The 25,267-nt window shown below is 41.4% G+C and overlaps 1 protein-coding gene across 3 annotated transcripts in view; it reads right to left on the reverse strand.

The window, feature by feature from the left end:
- The window catches only part of nfatc2 (nuclear factor of activated T cells 2), a 124,254-nt gene that overhangs the window by 6,799 nt on the left and 92,188 nt on the right, over nucleotides 1-25,267 (reverse strand). For 2 of the 3 annotated variants that reach the window (XM_033041551.1, XM_033041549.1), the window contains exon 10: nucleotides 23,134-23,177. The exons of the other annotated variant lie outside the window; for it this stretch is intronic. In XM_033041551.1, the coding sequence (XP_032897442.1) occupies nucleotides 23,134-23,177 (44 nt within the window). The remainder of the gene's footprint in view (nucleotides 1-23,133; nucleotides 23,178-25,267) is intronic. 3 annotated transcript variants of the gene reach the window in all.

Consider the following 25,267-nt stretch of genomic DNA (forward strand, 5'->3'; position numbering starts at 1 on the left):
GAAGCCATGGACACTGCAAAAACTGTGAATAGCTTGTTTGAGACGTTGTAATACAATAATTTATTGTTATTGGAGATAGTTTTAAGATCTAATGCTTCAAAGTTTATTGCTTGTCCATTGTGATAAACATGCAATTTCCTGGTGTCAGCGTTTTGCCCTTTGACTCAAATGTAGGAATTAAATATCCATTCCATTCACGGGAACAGAATTAAATTTCTGAGATAGAATACAAAATGTTGACACTATTGATACATTTATCACTGCCGGCTTCGGGTAAATTTCCAGGCATAGATTGCCCATTTATAAGAAAGATGCTGCCTGCCGTCTTTATTTCTGAGGCAACAAAGATGCCTCCTACAGGTGCTGTAAATGTTCTTATTTTGGCTGGGGGTTTAAAATAGGCTTTAAAGTCAATAAATATATTGGCATCAGGGTGCACCGACTCTCTCTGATCTCAATTCTCTGATCACCAAACTCCTTTAAGTAACCAAAAATTATCTTTAAAAAAAAATGGTGTACGTGCAGATACTCCAACCTCAGTCAAGATTTATGACAGAAGTTAGGTGATTCCGGCCAACAAGAAAATAAGAGGATGAATCACTCATAACATCTACAGTGCTTGCTGTTCCCATTTATCAATTGGCTTGTCAAAAGCATTGGAATGTCAAAGCCAATTTAAAATGTTCTAAAACAACATCCCTCTGTCAACATTTATGGATAGGTTGAAGCATACAAATAAATTGTTCTATATTGCTGAAAATAAGTATGAATTGAACACATCATACAGAAGCTCTCAATCAAGTCTCAGTGTTAATACAAATGGCTATAGAGTCATAGAGTGATACAGTGTGGAAAACAGGCCCTTTGGCCTAACTTGCAATACCGGCCAACATGTCCCAGCTACACTAGTCCCACCTGCCCGTGTTTGGTCCATATCCCTCCAATCCTGTCCTATCCATGAACCTGTCTAACTGTTTCTTAAATGTTGGGATAGTCCCTGCCTCAACTACCTCCTCTGGCAGCTTGTTCCATACACCCACCACCCTTTGTGTGAGAAAGTTACCCCTCAGGTTCTTATTAAATATTTTCCCCTTAAACCTATGTCCTCTGGTCCTCGATTCACCTACCCTGGGCAAGATACTCTGTGCATCTACCCAATCTATTCCTCTCATGATTTTATACACCTCAATAAGATCACCCCTCATCCTCCTCAGCTCCAAGGAATAGAGTCCCAGCCTACTCAACCCCTAACCCTGACAACTTACTTGTAAATCTCTGTACCCTTTCCAGCTTGACAACATCATTCCTATAACATGGTGCCCAGAACTGAACACAATACTCTAAATGTGGCTTCACCAACATCTTATATCCTCAAGATAAGATGGTAAGAAGCCAAGTCAAGTCAAGTTTATTGTCCACTGCACATGGATACAGAGCTACAGGTGCAATGAAAACCTTGCATGAGGCAATGGCTTTACCCCACTCTTACCTCTCTTTACCAGCTTTCTCCCCCTGGCTCCATCATTCTGAAGAAGGATCCCAACCCAAAACGGCTTCAGTCTATTTCTCTACCCAGATGCTGCCTGACCCATTGAGTTCCTCCAGCACTCAAGATTCCAACATCTGCAGTCTCTTGTACCTTCAGGCTGGGTGTGGAACTGTGACAAGCGGACCTGGTCTCCCAAATGACGTAGTGGTTAGCATGTCTATTTTTGCAAGCCAAATTAGTGGAAAAGACTTGAATGTGGTAATCAAAGGGATCGAGAATTAAGGTTCATCAGTACATAAGTTCCAGGAGCAGAATTAGGACATTTGGCCCATCAAATCTACTTTGCGATTTAATCATGATTGATCTATCTTTCCCTCTCAACCCCATTCTCCTGCCATTCTCCATAACCACTGACACCCGTACTAATCAAAAATATGTTAATCTCTGCCTTAAAAATGTCCATTGACAGCCTCCATAGCCTTCTGTGGCAATGAATTCCACAGATTCACCACCCTCTGACTGAAGAAATTCCTTCTCATCTCCTTTCGATAGGCTAGTCCTTTTATTCTGAGGCTATGGCCTCTGGTCCACTGGTGGAAAAAATCCTCTCCACATTCAGAAGAAGAGAAAGAAAGAGAAGAAATAAAAATGGAACAGAGAGAGGGCAATGAATAGGAAATAGAGTGACAGGGTTGTTTCATGAGAATAGCAGCAACAGGAAAGGATGAATATTATGAGAGAATTAATTGCAGGAGTTGATGAGCTGATTGATTTAAGAAAGAGATGGAACGATGCGAGTCAGAAAAATATGCAAATAAAAGGGAAAATCCAAAAATGTTCTATTTCTAGAATGCAGGCATAGCTAGTTCAATTGACGATACTGCCCAGGTCTTTCCCAGAGAAGACAAATAAATCCTGGGGGTTGATGGTGGGCGGTGCCCTATTCTTGAACCACAGCTCTTTACAATGATTTCCAACAACTAAGTTGCTTGCTGGCAGCAGAATGTGATCTGGAATCACGTACAACCCAGCCTAGAGAAGGGGAGCAATGATGCAAACCTATAGAACATGAGTGAACCGGTGAAGCTTCATTGCTCACTTGTTGGATTTAAAAACTGATTTCCAATTCTCCAATAGCCATGATGGAATTCGATCTTGCATTCTCTGAATAACGCCCGATAGTCCAACACGGGTACTGACCTCCCTACCATTGAAGGGATTTACAGGAGTCGCTGCCTCAAAAAGGCAGTACGCATCATCAGAGATCCACACCACCCTGGCCATACACTCATTTCACTCCTGCCATCGGGAAGAAGATATAGGAGCCTGAAAACTGTAACAACCAGGTTCAGGACCAACTTCTTCTCTACAGCCATCAGGCTCCAAATATTATATTGCTTACAGGGTATTATGTTTACGTATTCTGTTGTGCTGTTACAAGTAAGAATTTCATTGTTCTGTTTGGGACATATGACAATAAAATACTCTTAACTTGTGACTTATGGACACCCCTACATAAGATCAAGGTCCAATTACAATGTCAATTTTTAAAGACCAACACATTTTTGTTTCTATAAACTATTTTTTCCATTTTTAGTCATTGTTCTTTCTTTGTAGTCCTTTGTGCTTATGATGCCATTCACTACAATATTCTGCAGGTATACGTATCATATTGAGGGATTTTTGTGTATTTTCTGGCTTACAGACAAGATTGACTCACAGATACCTGTAGAAAAGGAACCCATTCATTACCCTGGGACAGCTGACACAATTGCAATGAAGGTAGAGAGGAAAAATGAAAAGTATACAAGTGCCAATTGGATGAATGAGAGAGCAATTGGAAAAGGGAAAGTTGGATAAAAATTGGAAACATTGAAGTTTGCAAATTGTATTTTGGGATCAGATCTTAAAATAGTTTTTGAAACATCATGTGGCTAATAATTTATTGAATATTCTGTGCACGCTATAAGAAAAGCATGTTGGATTTTTGCCAAAAGCCATTATTTTTCCAAGCTTTTGATGGCAGTCCAGCCAATTTGTTGCAACAATCCAGTGGCATAACTTGGGGGAATATAGTGATGCAGCTGATAGAGCTGGTGGAGACCCGGGCTCGAACCTGACTTTGGATTTAATGTGGAGTCTGCATGTTTTCACTGTGACCATGTGGGTTTCTTCTGGATGTTCTAGTTTCCCATCCCAAAGATGTGTAGCTTTGTGACTTATTTGGCTGCTGTAAATTGCCCCCCTAATATGCAGGGAGCGGCTGAGAAAGTGGTATAACTTAGGGCTAGAGTCATCAGGTGATCACGGTGTGTCGAAGGGCACTGTTTCCGTGTTGTATCTCTAAACTAAACTAAACTAAACCCTTCATCTAGGTAAGTGTTCATGTGTATCATTTCTAAACACAAAAATAACACAAGAGATGTTGTTAACTCCTTTCTAACAAATGAGTTAAAAAATGTAAATGCTGGCAAACAACTGATATACAATATGCCATAGGCATCATTCCTACAATAGTGAAAGGTAAGATGCAAATCAGATGCAAAAAAAAACTACAGCTAAAAATTTGCACCAGTTGTAAAAACCTTTTGCCTGATTAGTTTAAGCTGTACAAACACTACTTATTTTCTTGACTACTATGAACTTCCTGTGGAGCAATGCATTACACAGTAAAATGACGGGATTATCAGTGACTGCGAGGGCAATTTGTCTCAGAGTGATACTCTGGACAGGTTCAGATCCTTTCCATTCCGGGTATCTTCCTGTGACAACTGTCTTTGTTTTTTTCAAATGCTATGAATAGTCTTAAATTTGTCCCCAGGCTTCTGAGTGGTTCTTCCATAAGCTGAGGCAATGTCTGATCTATACCATTGCGGACATTGGACTTTATCTCTGGAACTGGTGCGCTACAATGCTGATAACTATTTTTTTTGCTGTGTATCTTACCCTTCATTCTACCTATTGTACTTGAGTTTATGCTTTAGACTAGCACGGAAACAGGCCCTTTGGTCCACCGAGTCCGCGCCGACCAGCAATCACCCCATACACTAGCACTATCCTACACACTGGGGACAATTTACAATTTACAGAAGCCAAACCTGTACGTCTTTGGGGTGTTGGGAGGAAACCGGAGCACCCGGAGAAAACCCGCTTGCTCACAGGCAAAATATACAAACTCTGTACAGACAGCACCTGTAGACAGGGTTTAACCCTGGTCTGAAAGGCAACAATTCTATCGCTGTACCAGTGTGTTGGCCATTAAGTTTGGATTAGTTGTATTTATGTAGAGTGTGATCTGAATTGATTGGATACCTTGCAAAAAAAAATCGCTGTACCTCAGTACACGTGACAATAACAAACCTAATTCTAATTTGCAGCTTCACAACCCCTCTCTCCACAAATATGATACATGAGCTACCACACGCACATCTCATTACTCTTTGTCTTTGCGCATCCTCCTCTTCCCCTATCCCCCCCCACATCCTTCCCAACAACCTACTCTCTCTCATATGAATATGGCACATGGCAAACTGTCTAATGGATGGATTTGTCGATGAGCTCAGGATTATGAACCTACATGGCAGATGAATTCTATCAACAGGTAGACAAAAGTGCTGGAGAAACTCAGCGGGTGCAGCAGCATCTATTGAGCGAAGGAAATAGGCAATGTTTCAGGCCGAAGCCCTGTCTATTTCCTTCGCTCCATAGATGCTGCTGCACCCGCTGAGTTTCTCCAGCACGTTTGTCTACCTTCGATTTTCCAGCATCTGCAGTTCCTTCTTAAACAAATTCTATCAATAATTGCATCAGGAATGAGCAGCTGAATTGGCAGAGGTGTTTTATAAAAATAAGAATCTCAGAAGTGATAGTGTACAGTCATTCCCTTGTCTAGTTTAATGGTTCATTACACACAGAGACAAAGTCTTTGTCCTTATGGGCCATAACAAACATCAAATCATGATTCCATTAATTTGAATTATTTTCGATGCTCATTTAAAATTATTGAATTGTTGTTTCCACGAGCGGGAGAGTCTAGGATTAGAGGGCACAGCTTCGGAATAAAAGGACATACCTTTAGAATGGAGATGAGGAAGAATTTATTTAATAAGAGGATGGTGAATCTGTAGAATTAATTGCCACAGACGGCTGTGGAGGCCAAGTCAATGGGTATTTTTAAGGCGGAGATTGGCAGGTTCTTGATTATTATATGGTGTCAGGGGTGATGGGGAGAAGGCACGAGAATGGGGTTGAGAGAGAAAGAGATCTGCCATGATGGAATGGTGGAATAGACTCGATGAGTCAAATGGCCTAATTCTGCCTCTATGACATGAACTTATAAAAGGAATGATCTGATCCAAATTTTATTTTCACAGACCAATTTTCAAAACTGTTGCCACTTTGCACCAAGCATGAAATTAGTTTGTCAAGAATTGTATAAAACAATAGAGAATTGAGTAAAATAACTGCGGCAGTGAATTAAAAACAGTGAAGCTCACCAGTTTATTTCCTCATCCACAGCTTTAGAAACATTCAGAGCCTTTTTAACTGATAATAATTTCACATCTTCTGCCTCAGAATGTTGACAGCAGTAAAACCAACATCAGTTATTTTAGGCTCTTGTGGTATTTAAGCAACTAAATAATTTATTTGAACACTTCACCAGTTACTTTAAATTGTACAATAATGCTAAACGTGAAAAGTTGATGTGAGACTTCCTGTACTGTTGGTTGGGGAAAGGATTTTATTGCTTATCGGTCCTTTATCTGATGTACAGAGATTCTGCCTACACTAAGCAAATCTATAGATTTTGTCAGTGAGGCAAGCAAGCACAAGACGTCAAGTAAGGACTTTCCCCTCCCTACAATGATCACTACTCCAACATTAAAACAGTTTTAATTTTATGAACTTTCCCACCTCTGTGGCCACAGACTGCCTGAATGACTCTATAATTATACAGACTGTTTTGTTTACTCATTAATGGTTGGCTTAGAGATAGAATCTGCCATGCAGTCAATGCTACAGCAACAACTCCCAGCTACATCGTAGATTTTTATTTTCAAATATTGGAGCTCTAATCTTTAACTGCTGTCCATCGCAACAAACAGAACACCAATATTTGAAGACCAAGACTGTAAAGCAGATAAAATGTAGAAACAAGGAACTGCAGATGGTGGTTTTCCCAAGGAAAGACACAAAGTGCTGGAGTAACTCACCAGGTCAGGCAGCATCTCTGGAGAACATGGATAGGTATCATTTTGCGTTGGGACCCTTGTTCAGACTCAACATGGAAAGGTGATGTATTGGGTCGGGACCCTTTTTCAGAAAAAAGGTCTCGACCCGAAATATCACCCATCCATGTTCTCCAGGGATGCTGCCTGACCTGCCGAGTTACTCCAGTACTTTGTGTTATTTTGTGTAAACCAAAATTTTGTGTATTCCTCTTCTGGAATTTTTTGAGGATGTGACAAGTAAAATGGATGATAGAGAGCCAGTGGATGTAGTGTATCTGGACTTTCAGAAAGCCTTTAATAAGGTCCCACACAAGAGATTAGTGGGTAAAATTAGAGCACATGGTATTGGGGGTAGGGTATTGATATGGATAGAGAATTGGTTGGCAGACAGGAAACAAATAGTAGGAATAAATGGGTCCTTGTCAGAATGGCAGGCAATGGTGAGTGGAGTGCCGCAAGGCTCGGTGCTGTGGCCGCAACTATTTACAATATATATTAATTATTTAGATGATGGGATTAAAAGAACACCAGCAAATTTGCAGATGCACAAAGCAGGGTGGCAGTATGAACTGCGAAGAGGATGCTAGGAGGTTGCAGGGTGACGGACAGGTTGAGTGAGTGGGCAGATGCATGGCAGATGCAGTATAATGTAGATAAATGTGAAGTTATCCACTTTGGCGACAAGAACAAGGAGGCAGATTATTATCTCAAAGGTGTCAGATTAGGAAAAAGTGAAGTGCAACGAGACGTGGGTGTCCTTGTACATCAGTCACTGAAAGTAAACAAGCAGGTACAGCAGGCAGTGAAGAAAGCTAATGGCATGTTGGCCACCATAACGAGAGGATTTGAGTATAGGAGTAAAGAGGTCCATCTGCAGTTGTACAGGGCCCTAGTGAGACCACATCTGGAGTACTTTGTGCAGCGTAGGTTCACGAGGTTAATCCCCGGGATGGAGGGACTGTCATATGAGGAAAGATTGGAAAGACTGGGCTTGTATTCACTGGAATTTAGAAGGATGAGAGGGCATCTTATAGAAACATATAACATTATAAAAGGACTGAATAAGATAGATGCAGGAAAAATGTTCCCAATGTTGGGGGAAGCCAGAACCAGGGGCCACAGTCTAAGAATAAAGGGGAGGCCATTTAAAACTGAGATGAGAAAAAAACGTTTTCACCCAGAGATTTGCGAATTTGTGGAATTCTCTGTCACAGACGCAGTAGAGGCCAATTCACTGGATGAATTTAAAAGAAAGTTAAATAGAGCTCTAGGGGCTTGCGGAATCAAGGGATATGGGGAGAAGGCAGACACGGATTACTGATTGTGGATGATCAGCCATGTTCACATGTGCTGGCTCGAAGGGCCAAATGGCCTCCTCTTGCACCTATTTTTCATGTTTCTATATTTTAACATCTGCATTTCCTTGTTCCTAGACCCTGATCCGATACAATGTTCTTTTCCAGTTTGATTCAAAGCTGGTAAATCAAATCTATATCTTTGAGCAGTTTTTATAAAACGTTAGCTGAAGTACATGTCGTCCCAGAGCTAATTATTTGTAGAAAAGTCCTATGTTAATGCATTAGCACAAAAATTAAAGTTACTATTTCTCTAGAGAAATATAGTACTTAAATATTTGTGAACGATATAATATTATCACACCCATGTTTTTTTTGCAACACTACCATTGCATTTGAATTTAATTCATGTTGTTAAGAAATCATGCAAATCTATAAGTCCATTCGGATCCAGTTTACATTACTTCATCTTTTGGTTAAACTACTTTTTGGGAAAAGAGACTAATTTGCCAGACACTCACATCCTGCCCTCCACAAGTGAAAGCTGCATACTCTATCCCCAAGGAGGAACCATTAATCAGAGAACAGTAATCACCTCAACTCTTCGGACCGAGGTGGCAGAGAAAGGACAGCAAACATACTGTTTACCTTCTCTCCTTGGGGAACCATTGCCGAGGCACTGGAATAGAGAAAATCCACTCGAGCCTGATTTTTAAGCTTTAATTGCACAAAGCATGCAATTTTATGTGCATTTTGTCATGTCTGCACACATTTCCTGGTGTATTTCTGCCCAATGGCCTGGATACTTCCTGGCACCATTCACCCTTACACCAATGCTATTTTCTGGTTGTATAATGATACCTTCAATGCGCATAGCTTGTCCTGCTTGCTTAATGGCAGAAATTAAAAAGCCAAGTTTTATGACATTTTGGTTTTAGTTTTGAGATGCAGCGCTGAAACAGACTCTTCGGGCCACTGATTTCATGCCTGCACACTAACGCTATCCTACACATCTTAGAGACAATTTACAATTTCCCTGAAGCCAATTAGCCTCCAAACCTTTGGAGTGCGGGAGGAAACCGGAGCACCTGGAGAAGACCCACGCAGGTCACGGGGAGAACGTACAAACTCTGTACAGACAGTCCCCATTGTGAGGATCAAACCTGGGTCTCTGGTGTAGTAAGGCAGCAACTCTACTGCTGCGCCACCATGCTGCCCCTAATGTGGTACTAACTCACAGACTCACAAAGTGTATATCACAATGATAGTAGGGAAAACTGTATGATGTAAAAGCCATCTTCCTTAAAGCATCCCTGTTACAACTTATGTTAACTTCAGTGTACATTTAGTGCATCAGGAAGATGAGTAATCTAATAAGACACAACAGGACTTAAATCACAAAGGAAAGCAAGAAAATGAGAAGCAGGGGCATTACATAAATATAAATTGTTGATCATTATTGATTGCCATAGTGGTGAGATTGGACTGAAAGCTAATTCAAGGGCTGGAGATTTTCATCTGTCAGTCACATATTCTCTACACATCCTGTGTGGCAAAACAGTCAGAGGCAGGATGGAAGATACAACAATTTTGATAATTAACACTAATCTCTATTTCAATTTTGGGAGATTTCGTTTGTAAACAGTTCGTTTGAGGTTCTTTACACTTTCCTTTGTTTAAAAATGGGAACTGAAACCATAATTCACCATATCATTTAAATTAGGTTCACACTCAGCAAGTTTTATTAATATTTCAGTATTAATAGGCACCACAATTAAACAGTGGTGGTCTACTGATTTTCAAACAGATTTGGATGTTCAACACAGTTTGATTCCAAGCATGCTATACCATGAGTGGTCACCATCATCTCCAGCTACTGCTTGCCACACAGCTGTTGTGCAGCAGTAACACCATCCCACCTTCCTGCTTATGGGTTTGAGCTGTCAACAACAGTCCCTTTGTCTTTGTTTAAAGAGACTGGAGATTTTAATATTTGTGCTTTCTGCAGCGGCCTAGAGCAAAATGTTCACATTAGCCCTTTAGTTCACAAATGTTCTGACCTGGAAATATTCATGCTTATTTAGGCATCAAGAGATAGAGAAATTGCAACTCACAGGATGCAGAGAAGTTAGGGAAGAATGCTTATGTAGTAGATCGAACAAAGCTCCGTGTGTGGTCTGTTGGCCAAAGCCTTCCCCACTGTACTATGTCGGCGGTTACTAAAGGCTGCAAATTCTCTTGTACACTAAATGGTGTACTAGGTGGGTACAGCAGTACTGCAGACCACTGGTGAGTCAGTGTAATCTTTGGTGCAAACTACTGCTGCAGCTGATGTCTGAGGTTGAGGGTTGCAACTCAACATCTGAGGGGCAAATGGTCAACTGTGCTGAATTACCTCAGGAATGGTCATTGCAATTGGGGGTTGGCGCATCCAGGCAAAGGAGAGAAAATAGTTTTCATCAATTGCTTCAGAAAATATTTAACATAATGTATTTTTTTCCACAGTTCCTTCAAGGACCATGGGTTAAAATATTTATGACTAATATTGGTGGATAGAGCACACCTAGTGCTTGGCAAAAATAGCAGAGCATCCTAAAAGATAATTTAAACGCTGAAAGCCCTTAAAAACAGTTTGGTGTACCACAGGTAGCCATTTTGAGAAGACAACATTTATCTCCATATTTATTAACACTCGAGGGTGAGATAAAGACTGTCAAATATTTTTCCATCTCTAATAAAAATGTAAGTAGAGTCATAGTGCCTGTCATACAGCGTGGAAACAGGCCCTTCGGCCCAACTAGTCCACGCCGGCCAACATGCCGGCCACACCAGCCAACAAATATGGAAAGAGGAAAGTCCATTTGATCTATCAGAGTTAACATCTTCACAGAACATAGTTCACTGCCTCAGACATATTTCTTTGATTTTGTGAAGTAAAGATTTGTATGTCATTTATGATATATTTTGTAAAACCTATGCATCAAATGTACGTATTGCACAGAATATACCGCAAACAAACAGTCCTGTTCAGAATTTATACTATGAGTTTCTTCTAAATTTTCCCCACGAGAATCTATCAGATTAATCCTCGATTCTTATCTCCATTAAATGATTCCCTAGCTTATCTTTACACTGATATCATTTACATGAAGCATTCCCTGTGGTATTGACTTATGTGGAAAGAGGTTTCCAGCTTATTTCTTGGTGACAATCTTTGATTGAAATGTGAATATTTGACTATTATTCTAATTCAGAATGACAGTCAAAATCTTCTTCAATAACCTCCTGCTTGTTTCTGATCATTAAACCATCAAACAATAGATACAAACCTGGCCTTGCAAGAAAGTAAAAAGCAGTACTTAAAAAAGCCTGCATTTAGAATAAAAATAAGTGTGGAATCAGTACTTGCTGGAGCTGACAGAATAATTGCACACGCCTTCATGAAGCCAGCTAAGTAATCCACTTAATCTAGTGTATTGTGCATATGTTACTCTGTGTGTGTGTGAGTGTGTGTGTGTGTGTGTGTGTGTGTGTGTGTGTGTGTGTGTGTGTGTGTGTGTGTGTGTGTGTGTGTATGAGTGTGAGTGAGTGTGTGAGTGTGTGTGTGTGTGTGTGTGTGTGTGTGTGTGTGTGTGTGTGTGTGTGTGTGTGTGTGTGTGTGTGTATCTATGTGTATGTGTGCATGTGTATGTGTGTATATGTGTGTGCATGCTAATACACTTTAGTGGATTGTGCATGTGTATATGTGTTTGTGTGTGTGTGCGTGTGTGTGTGTGTGTGTGTTTGTGTGTGTGTGCGCGTGTGTGTGTGTGTGTGTGTGTGTGTGTGTGTGTGTGTGTGTGTGTGTGTGTGTGCATATGTGTGTGTGTGTACACATGCGCATGCCTTTTAATCTCTCCTACTCTAATAGACTTATTACAATTTCATAAACATCTTAATTACAACTAAAACATGCTACTACAAGTGTTTGTATGTTTCTAAAACAGCAACAGCAGCCAGCATGAGAAGGAAAAACCACAAAGTGTTAATGTGTCACATCGGAATATTTGAATTTTATGATCATACAATGGCACGTTGCCTGATCGCAGAGAAAGTCAGTCGTTCTTTCCTGAAATAACTTTCAGATGAACAGTAATGAGGGTCATATGACAAATACTTGCCATTAATGCAGCCTTTCAGTCTCTGCAGTGCAGGGAGCCAAAGTGCGGTATTATATTGCTTAGCAACGTGACTAGCAACCATTTCAACCTCTGTTGCAATGTTTTTGTTTACATTTTTGTTTCAGTCTAACCTTACAGAGGGTTACAGTTCATAGGAGTAGCGTCGAGTGGCACCATTGAAGGTTTGTTTAATGATGAAGATACAGTCCTGTCATCCTTTGGCAATGAAAGCGGAGGAGGCAGAGTTAGACATTCTTCCTCCTGCTTTCTGCAAACCTGCTAATTTGCTCGTTGTTGCTAAATTGTTGCTAACAATATGGGCTTTTCATTACATGGCTCCCCATTTCCACTTTCTGATCTCATTCTGCCACTTAAAGCTTCTTTAGTTGAGTGTAGTTTCGAGATACAGCACCGAGTCTGCACGGACCAGTGATACCCGCACATTAACACTATCCTACACACCCTAGGGACAATTTACATTTATACTAAGCCAATTAACCTACAAACCAGTACGTCTTTGGAGTGTGGGAGGAAACCGAAGATCTCAGAGAAAACCGATGCAGGTTGCGGGGAGAACGTACAAACTCTGTACAGGCAGCACCCGTAGTTGGGATCGCACCCGGGTCTCCGGTGCTGCGGGCTCTGTCAGTCTCCCTACCTGCTTCCACTACCTGCAAACTCTGGCAACCACCTGCAACCTCCGGGAACCGCACGGAAACCTTGGGTGGGGCGCAAAGTCTCCAGAGGTTTCCGTTCAGGTTTCCTAAGTGGGACAGGGGCATATAGTCAGCTATTCTACCGCTGCGCCACTGTGCCGCCCTGCTTAGTTTTTAGTTTTAGAGATACAGCATGGAAACAGGCTCTTCGGCCCGTCAAGTCCATATCAACCATCAATCACCCATTCACACTAGTTCTATGCTATCCCACTTTCTCATCTATTCTCTACACATTAGGGACATTCTTTTTACACAAGCCAATTAACCTACAAAACCGGCTGTTTGGAATGACATCAAGACTGTTTTTCTGTTTATTTCAGGAAGACAAGACACAGTGAAAGAGGAGTGTCCCTGTTGTTCAGATGCATATTGTCTTTCTCAGAAATGAAGTGATTTGCTTTTTGACCACCTCAAGCAATTTCGAACTACTAGTCATTTTGAGGCAGTACAGTGCAATGGGACAACAAAAAGGGATTGGACTCTGGAGAGGTGGAGTACTAGATTACTTCCACAACCCACACCAAAGTTGTCAGTGATAGACACAAAATGCTGGAGTAATTCAGCGGGTGAGGCAGCATCTCTGGAGAACATGGATATGACCTTTTGGGTTGGGACCCTTCAATGTCAGCTGCGTTTGCAATAAGGAAGTTTTATCTCAGCTTTGTATTTCCCAGTGGAGCTGGGAATCTGTACAGGGATCATCGTAGAATTGACATTTTTTGAGCTCCAATATAATCACTGGAACATTATTGGTGTTGACTGCCCACTCTGCCAGTGGTGTAGCTTAGTTTACTTTAGACATACAGCATGGAAACAGGCCCTTCAGCCCACCGAATCCACGATGACCAGTGATCACCCATTCACGCTAGTTCTATGTTATCCCACTTTCGCATCCTACAGACCAGGGGCAATTTATAGGGGCCAATTAACCTACAAACCTGCACATCTTTGGGATGTCGGAGGAAAACAGAGAACCCGGAGAAAACCCACGCAGTCAGAGGAAGAAAGTACGAACTCTACACAGACAGCACCCGTGGTCGGGATCGAACACGGGTCTGGCGCTGTAAGGCGCAACTCTACTGTTGCGGCACTGTGCCATTGTGTCACCATTTGTGCATGACTTCAAGAAAAAGGTAGGGAGAATAGATGAATTGCAAAAAAGGACTATACATACCATCAATAAAAAAAACTAAACATGTTTGCACTATTTTGGAGTTTTACATAGACAACGCTAAAAACATATCAAAAATTGCTGTGCGACTGGGATGCCAATCAAAACCATAGGGCGTGTACAAATGCTAAGTGATGTCCATACACTTTGCTGTAAAAGGAGGTTCAATTGAAACATACTCCCGAACACTAGCTTCTACCAGATTTGGAGTTTTGGAGTATGCCTGCACTCCTCTAGTTGCAATCTATGAATGGGCTGGAGAAATCTGTACCCTTGCAAAGAAAGCTTTGTGTTCTCAAGAGAAAGAAAAAGATACTGTGGTTAAGGAGATTTCCTGATTTTTTTTATTTGGGAAGTGAGCAGAGCCAAGAATTAGCCACAATTCTCTTCCTGGCACCCATTATGACAACGGCAAACTTACAACGCATCACTTATCCACAAATTAAAATGTTGCCGCAACGTATTAATTAGGCACCAAAGGAAGCAAAATTTGTCAGCAATCAAGCAAGATTGAGGCTGTGAGATTAACTGGATGGCAATCATCGAAGACTTCACTATTTATCAATGCCCTATTGAAATAGTACCGTTTTCTGAACATAGGTAGGAAGGACCTGCAGCTGCTGCATTAAACCAAAGAGTGACACAAAAAAGCTGGAGTAATTCAGCATGTCAGGCTGCATCCCTGAAGAAAAGGAATAGGTGATGTTTCAGGTCAAGACCCTTCTTCAGATCTCAACCGGAAACATCACCTATTCCTGGTTCTCCAGAAATGCTGCCTGACCTGCTGAGTTACTCCACCTTTTTGTATCTATCTTCCCTTTTCTGAATAGTATCTATCTTCCCTTTTCTGAACAGGTAAATTTTTGAGCAGAGAGATAGAGAATATGGATAGTTATAACATCCACCCCATTTATACTCTGTACTTTTCCATCGGGGAGGGAATTCATATGGAGGTGCAGGGAGACAAACCTCTGGGACAATGTTTGGTGGGAATTAAAAAAATCCCAACCAGTTACACCCATTGACAAACAATGCCATAGGAAATCGATATACTTTCAGCATGGGAAAGCATTCGGGCATCACAATGTGGTTCCAGTCAGCTTTCCCTGGGCTCACCGCCCCATCAGTGGAATATGTATCCACATTGGATCTGTTTACCATTCCCAGTTTCAATCCTGGACACACCCCTGTGGCACCAATAATTTTCCCAACTCCATTTCAACCCATTTGGTTTGGTTCATATTGTTTTGCTAACTGAGCATGCCATAACATTTCTGCGAAACCACAGTCTTATAATACTCGAGTTGAGTGTTACCTGGTTATTTGCTATTATGGATTAATTGCTGACAAGTCAATCCTGAGAATTTATGGACTTAATTAGGCAGCAGTTAAGTCTGGTGCTGATCTGCTGCGGGATCGCAGGCACACACCCACCTGCACCATAAGCAAATCTTTGAGTAAATCCATATGTCCCGAGTTAATGTGGGGCAAAAGAATGTTGGCAGTCTTAAAGTTAGGATTGCTTCAGTTTGAAGTCTCCCAGCTCAATAAGAAATTAATAAAATTGAAAGAGGGATGGTACAAAAGATTAAATCAGCCTTGACTCACTTACATTAGTGCAATTTTTAAACCCCTAAGTGGATAATAACCACTAGTGCTTCAGAGCTGGTGTCCTAATCATCATGATTTTCCTTGGTTTCTTTTGCTTCTTACTTTAGTTTAGTTTATTTAGAGATACAGTGCAGAAACAAGCCCTTCGGCCCACCGAGCCCGTGCCGACCAGCAATCCCCGCACACTAACGCTATTCTACACACACTAGGGACAATTTACAATTTTACCAAGCCAATTAGCTTGCAAACGTATACGTCTTTGGAATGTGGGAGGAGACCGGAGCACCCGGAGAAAGCCCACCTGGTCACACGGAGAACGTACAAACTCTGTACAGACAGCTCCCGTAGTCAGGATCGAACCCCGCTCTCTGGCGCTGTAAGACAGTAACTCTACCACTCTGCTACCTTGCCACCTGTTACTTAAAAAAAAAATTAGAAATTTCTGCCAGTTATTAGTACATTAGAGGAGATGTATCTCACCTCATTAGGTAAAAGCAGGATGATTTCATTGTTAAAAGATGGCCAACTTACACCATTTAATCATGCACTGCCTAAAAAATTGGATTGAGGCCTTCTAGCAGACTTCTCTGAATCTGGCAGGAAACTGATTAATTTACACAGGAAACATTAATTTATGCAGGAAACTGATTAATCTACGCATAAATAGATTAATTACCGGTATGCAAGAATCGGATTAATTTACGCAGGAATCTGATTAATTTATGCAGGGAACTGATTAATTTATGCAGTGAGTGTTCAGGATCGATTTCGTGCACCGTGTTCTCAGTAAATTTGCCAACTAAGAGGAAGAGATGCAAAAACGCTGAATTTAATATTATTTATATGGGGGTAGGTAGAGGAAACTCAACAAGAATGTTAGCCATTCGGCTTTGCTTTCCTCCTTTGTTAAGTCCCTCCATCCCTACATCCACCCTCACAATTCATGCCTACTCGCAAATTGCTGCAGGTTTACTGCAAGCTACTGAGCTTCTCCCAATTCCCCAACCTCAACAGGGTCATGGTCTTCCACTGAAGTCATTAGCTGGTAAGCTTTACTATGTATCATCTCCCTTAATCTTCCTTCCAATTCATAACTTTGATGCAAATTTGCTTGTGTGATTTCCTGCTGTTTGTCTATTCATGAACTATTTATTATGGAAAGCCTTCTCAGCTGTGGAAATTTACTAGAATGTGTTACTGGCATGAACCTGACCCCAAAGGAAAATAAAATATTGCAGACACAGTCCAAGAACCTCAGACCGTTATAACCAGTGTGAAACTGGTACCACTGACCGCCACCCATTCCTACCACGGTAGCATCTTGCCCGATGCTGTAAACAACAAGTTGGGAGGTGTGGAGAAACCCCCTGTGTACAAAACGTCCTCTGTGTGCAAAGTATTTATCCGGTTAACTGTATTGACTCTGCGAATGAGCAACGGTGGTCCTTTGAAATCAACTCGCATCCTGCTCAAAGTCATCTATTGCCACGGCAAACAAATTTCAAAGCACCGCTCGCTTGTTTATTCATTTACTCTGTTTCATTTCAGGAGACTGCTGGAAACGTTTCTGAAATTAACTGCAACTTATCCCACCATGCCAACGCCAAAATAGCCGAGGTCTTAAGGCAGCAGAAATTTTAAAAAAAAGATCATGAGGCGCAGTGAAGTGGAGGAATTTATGGGGACGGTTCCAGGGAGTGGAAGTCCCGCTGAGTGAAGACTGCCACTGAATGTGGATTAGATTAGAATGGGAGGCTCAGGAGGCCAGGGTCTGATTCATGGAAGCAATATTCTGGCATCTAGACTCGAGAAGGTTGCAAATATGGGAAAACTAAAGTTGCACGAGAATTTATAAAAGAGAAAGTGTTTTGATGCAATTGGGGCAGAAGGCTAATTAAGTATTTCAACCAATAAAGTGATATAAAACTTTGATAGACACAAAAAGCTGGAGTAACTCAGCGGGACAGGCAGCATCTCTGGAGAGAAGGAATGGGTGACGTTTCGGATGGAGATCCTTCTTCAGACATTCCTTCTCTCCTGAGATGCTGCCTGTCCTGCTGAGTTACTCCAGCTTTTTGTGTCTATCTTCGTTTAAACCAAGCTTGATTGCCTATAAATTGGACAATTTTGTGTAAATTCTTTTGGTTTTAACCTTATTTTTGCCACAGTAGATCATTGCCATCATTTCCAAATGAAACTGTACAGAGTGTAGGTGGTCCACGTTAGCACGCCTGACAGTCCCAATGTCAGGTGCATATCTATTATAAGTGGAACTGTGGCTTTTTCCTCCCATTTCAATGCCAATTATAGCACAAAGCTCAAATCCACTGTGCAGTCATGCATCTCTCTACCATGCATGTTCCCCTTTGTCGACACTGGGCCTGTACTCGCTGGAGATTAGAAGAATGAGGGGGGACCTCATTGAGATACAGAATAGTGAAAAGGGGTAGATAGAGTAGATGTGGAGAGGATGTTTCCACTAGTGGGATAGTCCAAGACTAGACGTCATAGCCTCAGAATTAAAGGACGTTCTTTTAGGAAGGAGATGTGGAGACATTTCTTTTGTCAGAGGATATGTGAAATTCTTTGCCACAGAAGGCCGTAGAGGACAAGTCAGTGGATATTTGTAAGGCAGAGATAGATAGATTTTGATCAGTACAGGTATCAGAGGTTATGGGGAAAAGGCAGGAGAATTGGGTTAGGAGGGAGAGATAGATCAGCCATGATTGAATGGCGGAGTAGACTTGATGGGCCGAATGGAGAATTCTACTCCAATTGCTTATGATCTTATGACCTTCTGACTGAATTTGGGACCTGTCTGCATCCATCCTGAATCTGATTGTCTCCTTTGTGGCATCCAGGATATGTAATGGTGCTGTCCGACTGTTACAGTGAAGTGAGTCTTCCAGTCTACTATGTGGAACCTTATCAATAAGCTTGCTGTGGTCCATGTAGGGGAAGGAACTGCAGATGCTGAAGATAGATACAAAAAGCTGGAGTAACTCAGCGGAACAGGCAGCATCCCTGGAGAGAAGGAATGGGTGACGTTTTGGGCCGAGACCCTTCTTCAGATGAAGACGAGACCTTTCTTCTTAAGGTCTGAGACACTGGTCAATAAAAAGAAGGCAGGGGTCAGGTACAAGCAGCTGGGATCACGTGAATCCCTGGAGCAGTGCAGTCTTAATGTCTTTGGTCATCCAGGGGTTCCATACTCCTGCCCACCTTGTCTTTTACACTAACACGAACATGCAGACCATGAACTCATGTTATCTCACTTTCAAAAGCTTCCCAAGCAAACTACCAAGTGTGAAACCTGAAATTGGCAGAAGTTCAAATCTACTTTTGCAAACAAGGTCTGTCCACGCACATTGGTGAACCGCCTGGCCAATGATATATATAAATCTACAGCTCGATCGGGGCAATGTGACGCAAATACTTTTGGATGCAAAACTAATTCATTAATGGATGTAACTCAGCGGGTCAGGCAGCATCTCTGAACCTTGTTCAGACTGAACATGTTCTCCAGAGATGCTGCCTGACCTGCTGAATTACTCCAGCACGTTTGTCCTTTTGTGTAATCCAGCATCTGCAGTTCTTTCTTTCTGCATTTTTTGAACATTTTCCTTGCCATTAAAATTGTCAATTAGAGATGTTATTTCTGCCCTGCCCACCTGCTTAATTTCATTGGGATAACTGCAATGACGGTGTCATTGATCAATTGCAAGACAGGAGAAAATGAAGTTTGCAATTATAGCTTCGTCATAGAACATTAAAGAGTGGAAACAGGCCCTTCAACCCAACTTGCCCACACCGACCAATATGCCTCATCCACACTAGTCCACCTGCATGCATTTGGCTCATAGCCCTCTAAATTTGTCCAATCCATGCACCTACCTAAATGTTTCTTAAACGATGCAATAGTACCTGCCTCAATTACCTCCTCTGGCAGCTCGTTCCATACACCCACCACTTGCGTAAAAATGTTATCACTCAGGTTCCTATTAAATCCCCCCACACCTTAAACCTATGTTCTCTGGCTTGGTCTTAATTTTGTTCGGTGTTGGTAAAGCTGCAAGTGAATCTGGTTGACGACTTATTCCAATCACATCACCTCTCATTCAGGCATCTTGATCAAACTATACAAATGTCCTTTTTATCAACCTCATTCAACTTCAAGTTCCATGAAGGCTATTCTGTTCCAAAATATGATGATGTTTGTTGTATCAATGGCTGTACCTTAGTAACACAATCATGTCTTCAACTGGCAGCTGTATCTCAAGGTCCCTATCTGTACATTTTCTTTGCTTTGTGGCTGTTCAACTGTGGAAGTTCATTGCAACGCTGAACATGTGGGTGGCATCTGCTTGTTTTCAGGTACAACATTTGTTACTGTGCGTCAGTTGCTGTGGTTTAGAATTTTCCATACCAGAGTGAAATGCTGACAGTGCAAATACAACGACAACTGATCATCTTGCCTTGCCTTGCCTTGCAAAATAAATCTTTGGATTTTGATGGGGCACGTGTTAACCTGAACACACGTTGCTCTATATTTGCAGAGATGCATCCAAAGGAAAGTTTACCATTTTATTACAAGCAATTATGGGCTGCACAGTGAGGCAGTGGTAGAATAGCTGCCTTACAGCGTCAGAGACCTGGGTTGATCCTGACTACTGGTGCTGTCCGTACGGAGTTTGTACGCTCTCCCCATGACCGTGTGGGTTTTCCCCGGCTGCTTCGGTTTCCTCCCACATTCCAAAGACGTACAGGTTTGTTGGTTAATTGGCTTCTGTAAATTGTTCCTGGTGTTCCTGTTCATTGTGCACTTGATGGGCTGAAGGGCCTGTTTCCACCCTGTAACTCTAAACTAAACTAAACTGAACTAAACAATTCAAAAAGCAAATCTTATTGGATTTTGTAACCCCTCCCCCCCTCACCCACCTCAGATTTATTCTAAATAATTTGAAACAGCAAAAGGTTGGTCACATATTTTAAAAGCTAAATGTCTCACCATTGCTCTTTATCTAACAAGTGAACTGAAAAAGTGCAGAATTGCACTGTTACTTCAAAGTGCAGCCCCGTGTACCGGCTGACCTCAGGCCTGTCTGTCTGTGGTTTTGACTGCCAGATTGAGCAGACAGTTCCACACGAGTGCTTACACACACACGCACAGAACCTCCACATCCACCAGTTAAACGTATTGAGCCCCCCCCCCCCGCCAGCAGTGTGCACACTTTCAAAAAATTTAAATAAACTCTGAGCGACACAGTTCAGATAAATCTTCACATGAAGTAATCCTGGCATGAGAACATGTCTGAAAGAACTGCATTTTTGGAACTCACATGTGAATTGGCCATCATTTCCTATTTATTTACTTTAACAGTAAATCAGAGGTGGTGGGTGTGAGAGGGGGTGGATTCACTATGGAATCTCAAGATGCCTCCCGGCAGTGAAATGTCCAAAATCAGGATTAGCACAGGATTACTACCTTTCGTTGATCATCGTTACTTTATGCATATCTTTCATTCATTTGTCCTATATCTCTCTATAATCACCGTCTATATCTCTCGTTTGCCTTTCCCCTGACTCTCAGTCTGAAGAAGGGTCTCAACCCAAAACGTCACCTATTCCTTTTCTCCAGAAATGCTGCCTGTCTCGCTGAGTTACAGCAGCTTTTTGTGTCTATGTTCGGTCTAAACCGGCTTCTGCAGTTCCTTCCTACACACAACCACAGATTACGATGAGCCCTGCAGCATCAAAGAGCTTAATGGGCTCCTTGAGCACTTTACGAACAAGGTATATGAGGCATTAGTATTATCCTCCATATTGGGATAATTCAGACTATATTTTCTAGGCTGAGTATTTACCCCAAACCTAGCTTGGTATCAATAAACCACAACTTCTGACATTCTCTGTGAAAGTAGATTTCAAATTATCACAATGCATATTTAGATATTTCTGCATTCTGCATTTTTACTTCTGATATGTGTTATAATTGGATGAACAATTTTGCTACGCTGGTTAGCTGAACTAAAAGATGTGATTCACCTAAATTCAAATTTTGCGCCTTCCATTCTGACAGCCCGAAAAGAAAATGGAAGTTGTTTTGTTGATTAAAAAGATGCACAATTTTTGCACCATAGATAAGAACTTTGTTCTCCTTCTTTTGCAAGACTCCGAATAAAATCAGTGGTTTGGTTTATAATGCAGATGCCCAGCCAGATCTTCCTATCATCATTTAAGAACATCCATCAATGTCAAATTTTGATATCGTTGGAAGAATTTGGCATTACACATCCCAGTATCAAATAACACCAATCACTGAATAAACAGGAACTTAGATAAGCTCATTATATTTTGGACACAGAAAATCCATTGAGTTGTCAGTGACTCATAGCAGCAACTATGCGGGACATGTAGAATATGGGCGGACCCAGTGAAAACATTAACATATCACTCACAGAGCACAATGCTTTTGACAGATTGTGAACTGGATAAAAACACTATCCCTACAGTTGCTATTTTGTATTTTCCAGTCATCTCATCAGAACCCTCGTCTAACTGGCAAGTTTATTACAGGCATCAGCACTCACTGAACAGAAATCCCAATGTGGCTTTCATTACGGAATTAAACACAAAATTGCTGAGTGTCAAAATCTACCTGTAAACCAAACCTTCATTATTTTCACTTTAGTTGGAGAAAATGATCAAAAGGTTTCACGCTTGGCACTGCGGCAGTGAATAAGAAGTACGGCAGATAGCTGTGCACAGCGGTTTACAAGAGCTGTTTATAGAGGGGAAGCCTTGTTAAGCAATGCAACAAATTTCTGCGACGTGCCATGCGCACTTAATTTTTTCCATTAACTTCAGCCACTGCGTTTGGGGAGATCGGACATTTTGGTGGCAAACAGCTGAAAATAGGATGGGGAGGGTGTTGTGAGGAGGTGTGGGAGCAGCGATGAGCCCTGCCAGATTGGCAGGGCTTCTGGTATGGAAAAGAATGCTCTCAAAGGTCCCCCTACAGAATAAGAGTGAGTTAAGCCAGCAAGCCCTGCCAGAAACAACAAACAAAACGGCTTTCCCCATCCTTCCTGGGCAGTCAGCTCCACTACATTACAACAGTTGCCATAGAGCTGGCTTTGCTATCATAACAAATTTGATATGTCCAGTTATAAAAGAGTTCACTGTATTTTGCAGACTTGAAAATTGAATTTTTGTTTTTTCACAGCCCCGGCTTACCTCTGTCTGGGTGTTACAGACAGGGACTCCCTGACTTAAAGCTGCCGTTTCCTTTCTTTCACTTAAGTAAGCTATTTCTGCGACCAGACCAGATTCTCTCACATATCATGTCCCCTGAATGTAACCATATCTCCAGTGAATGCTCAAAAAAAAAAACAATCTACGATACATTAATAAAAGTTTTATCCCATTTCTTTGTCAGCAATCAAATCTTCGCTACATACCTGATTAAAGTGCTCCAGCCTTTTGAAGAAGTCCCATGAAGTTTCTGTAAAAAAAACTCAGTTTCACTGGTGCAACTTAATTTAGTTGGCCCTCACATCAAAATGTGGTTGACTTCTATAAAACTGTAATAACTTTCTTTACCAATTATCCCCACAACAATTAATCCATTATGACAAGGCTGGAATACCTAAAATGGGATCATTTCCCCCCTCTAGCCCGCCTAGGTCAATAAAAGTAGACCTTCTTTAGATAATATGAATTAGGCCAGTAATGTACATACTGCAACCTGTGTGAAATACACTACAAATACATTAATTAGAGGTGTGATTTGGCCTCGATTGATCTACAATATATAGACTCGACTTAACTGGTTTAAAAGATTCAGTTAGATGAACAGCTGAATTAAATTTATTCTTACAGATATTATATTGCAGTGTTTGCAAAGTTAACTCGTTATGTGATTGGTTTGAGGTGTGGAAAGGCAAATTCAACAAAATAAATATGACAGAATACAAAAGCCAACAGCAAGTGATAACGCCAGCTTATGCTCACAATAGCAGCATCTTAATGGGTGATCGATGGGCAGCATTGACCTGGTGGGCTGAAGGGCCTGTTTTTATGCTGTATCGCTAAACTAAACTAAGCATAAAGTCTTGTCCATGAGTACAAGAGAGACCCTTGCATCATCTCACAATTGTTATATTCTTTGACCATGGGTGTTCTGCATGTCAAATCCACTTGTCTCAACTTGCATCATATATCTTGATATTCCTATCCACTACAAATCTAATAATTTTTTTAAATTTCAACTAATTCTGGATCCATGAGAAAGAGCATCAGATTCCTACTGCCTCTAAATGCTTGTGGATTTCACTCCTATTGGGTCAGACCTCATTTCTAGATTGAGTCTTCTTATTTTGGATTTCTGTACTAGAACAAACAACTTTTGGATCTTGCTTATTATTTTTCCAGTTTACTTCACCATTTACCTCTAGTATAATTCTGGTAAATTTTCAAAGCCATATCTACCTTCAAAGCAAAATGTCTCTCCATTGCATTCCAACCTTCCAATGTTGTCGGCCAACATACTTGCAGTAGTTTTCAGAGGTACTCAAATCCATTTCCACGATTGGTAGGGCTTGAATTTTTAACACGTAGCATACCACTTATATGGGTGGCCCTACAGCAAGTTCCATGGTCAAACATGCACAGTAATATCAACATTGTGAAAGCGCATCTTTAAACTATTTCCGTGATTCTCATTCATTATGTGTGGTTTTGCAGATGGTGTGGGCTACTCATTCAGAAGAAGGTATTCATTACACTTGTGAAGTTGACTTTTGTTACTTGCCTGAGAGTTCTGCTTCTGGGAATCCCATGGACCCTGCAAAATCATTGTCCCCTCCTCTCCACTAGCCAATGGCCTTGCCACTGAGCACACCATCTACTCCGCACTGACCCTCTTCAGCAATCATACCCACATCGCCACCCATCAGTAGATCAAACCATACCCCCCTCTGATCATAAGGCCGATCCTTGCCACTGGAGCCCCTACCACCAGCTGTCACCTATCCATTTTCTCCAGACATTCCGCTGATTTATTGCATAATTCTGTGTCTATCTTTGGTATAAACCAGTATCTGCAGTTCATTTTTATTACATCTTGTCTCTCCTGCCTGATGCCCATTACGTCTAGCCTGACCCATGGACATTACCATATTCTCAACAACTTACAGTAACTCCAATTTCTGGCCCAGATCTTGACAACTTCCCAATCTCTGGCCAGATGTTCTACACTGCCCAAAAATCTCCAACACAAAATATAGCCATTGCTGTGTGATTCACTGCAACTAGCCACATCAGAAGGTTGCTTCCTACTTCCCCCTATTAAGGCCAACCTTCTCCCATTGATGAGATTGATGGATCCCCTTCATTACTCTGATTATTGTCAATATCCACAATTACCAAACCAACACTTTCCAACCCACAGTAGCCTGTTTTATAGCTGCTCACTCCCAATGACTTGGACCTTGAGATTCGGATTCCCTGCCCGAAACCTCAATCCTCCCATAACTATTCAAGACTTAACTGTTTACCTTTGCAACAGTGGACCATACTGTGGAAGGACCTTTG

This window comes from Amblyraja radiata, chromosome 23 (genome assembly GCF_010909765.2).
Source record: "Amblyraja radiata isolate CabotCenter1 chromosome 23, sAmbRad1.1.pri, whole genome shotgun sequence".
NCBI lineage: Eukaryota > Metazoa > Chordata > Chondrichthyes > Rajiformes > Rajidae > Amblyraja > Amblyraja radiata.